The sequence below is a fragment of the Serpula lacrymans genome, assembly GCF_000218685.1.
Source record: "Serpula lacrymans var. lacrymans S7.9 unplaced genomic scaffold SERLAscaffold_13, whole genome shotgun sequence".
In the NCBI taxonomy this organism is placed as follows: Eukaryota; Fungi; Basidiomycota; class Agaricomycetes; order Boletales; family Serpulaceae; genus Serpula; species Serpula lacrymans.
The window spans coordinates 1,387,109-1,389,247 of NW_006763302.1; the positions used below are offsets into that span (position 1 = coordinate 1,387,109).

The following is a 2,139-nucleotide window of genomic DNA, read 5'->3' on the forward strand; positions in this document are numbered from 1 at the left end:
AAGATCCCGTTAGCGCCTGAATCAAGCAGTGCGCTCGTTGAGTGTACTTTGCCCCTGGCAAGGTTTTCCACGCCAACGTCTAAACAGATCTCCTTTTGGAATAAATACGTGCGCATCAACACACGCCTTGGGATTTCGGGAAAGGGTGGCTCCGAAGAAGAAGAAGAAGTAGAAGAAGAAGGGGAAAATGACACATGTTTTTCTATTTTAGTTTTGCCAGAATCAAGCACCCTAGTGTTTGTCTCGCCGGGGCCACACTCCAAAGGAGACGCTGGTGCAGCGGTAGTATCATAAATATTACAGTTACATTTCTTCATACAAGTACATACTTCTGATAACAAATTTAGAAATTTATTTACAAATTGGGGAGCCATCCCCGTCATTCCGTTATTGCTCGTGCAACACCCCGGAGCAGGGGCCACCTTGTTGTGGTTTACTTCATTTTTACTAGGAGCTAAGGCACCCAAGTGACCTAAGCCCCGAATTCTTTTCCCTGAGCCTTCATCTTGTTGACCTGCTGGTCGTAGAAGAAAGCCCGGATTTCGTCGTAAGAACAACCGGCCAATGAGTGGAGCCGATCATCCAATTGTTCGGTTTCTAATTGGCGCGCCTGGCGCCCTTGGTTATTTTTTTGTTGGCCGGCCTGCAACCCTTTTTTGCAGTCTTGGGACATATGTCCCTCTTGGCCGCAGTTGTAACAGCTGCCCTTGAATCTGCGCATTTGTCCGCCTTGGACCGCGCCGATATCCATAGGAGCACCCTGTCCTGGCTGCAGCCCGAACGGCCTAAACCCGTGAGAGTGATTTTGATGTTGGTTTGATGACCCAGGGCGCCTCTGGGATGATGTGGTTTGTTTGGTGGACCCGCCACCTTGGTGCATAGCGTAGAGCTCTATGGCCCTACCAACTCGCCTGACTTCCTCGGCTGCCAGAGCCAGGTCGTCACTTCTCGTATCCTGCAGGTAGATCTGCTCTGCAATGCGAGGGTTGACCTTGCGTTCTAGCAGTTCCACTGCGTGTTCGTTACCTAACCCTCCTTGGATGGAGAGGGCCAGGAACCGGGTGACGTAATCATCCGTCCTCAGGTTTCCCTGTTTGAACGAACAAATTTGCTGCCGAGCCCAGTCACGCTCAGCCTGTGGTTTGAAGTATTTTTTGATCTCCTTCTTGAGATCATCCCAGGTGGGCCACACTCCCGCGGTGTAGCACTCCTGCAATCTAACTTGGGCGTATCGACCCGCCACAGGTCCTTTTAGTCGAGATAGCACTGCAGTAGCTACCTCGAAGTCATCGGCGAATGCGTCCCAATTCGCCTTGACTCAAATCTGGAGCTTGATCCACCATTCGGCGAATCTAGCCCTGTCTCCTTCGAAGGCGCCAGGGTCAGCGACGACTTCGACTTTCTTATTGAATTTTTTCTCTACCGAGGGGGTTGCTACAGGGGGGTTGGCCTGTATCTCGGCGAGCTGCGAGGTTAATTCAGCTATCTGCACACGCATTGCGTGCAGTAGCGCATTCATATCTTGCGACGACATGTCGACTTGTTCTCTTTGGGTAATGTAAAAATAGGTAACTGGGGGTCCCCGCTTGCTATCTGCGGATCAACCTCTTCCCAGCTGAGTATCGGATCTCAATCTCCGACTACCCACACTATAGTATTTGAAAGGTATATAAAATGTATTTGTAATAAACCCTGGTCCGAACGGTTGTCAGGGGGTGGTCCGCTTGTTAAGCTGTCAACCCTTCTCCAGACTGGCGGAGGCAAGTGCCCGGCCTGGTCAGAGGTATTCGAAAGTGAAAGTTTGTATTCTAAATCTAATCAACAGTGGTTCCACACCGACTGCTGAGCTAAGTACTCCCCTTAACGCTGGGGGCCGCGTAACGTAGGTTTTGGGTTCTTCTCCCTGAGCACTACAAGGCCGTCGCTAGGAGCGCACCTATCTGCTATTTGGGATATTCCTAACCCTAGCCAATCTCCTTCACCCTGGAGTCCGGGTGCCCAATGGGACTTTTGCACAAACGTGCGAGAGAGTAGAAAGAGCGAGTCCTAATGTAACAACCAAGAGTTAGTTACTCTGGCGCACACAGGAACACACTATAAAGGTAGTGGAAGATGGGGAGTGGGTACCCCTTGGGCTGC

The 2,139-nt window shown here is 50.9% G+C and overlaps 1 protein-coding gene across 1 annotated transcript; it reads right to left on the bottom strand.

Moving 5' to 3' along the window:
• Positions 1-472: 472 nt before the first annotated feature.
• Positions 473-1,534, bottom strand: SERLADRAFT_442228 (uncharacterized protein; the record flags this gene model as incomplete). Its single annotated transcript, XM_007322753.1, has 2 exons — positions 473-1,312; positions 1,391-1,534. 2 exons carry the CDS (start codon positions 1,532-1,534, stop codon positions 473-475), a joined length of 984 nt encoding a protein of 327 aa, XP_007322815.1.
• Between the last annotated feature and the right edge of the window lie 605 nt (positions 1,535-2,139).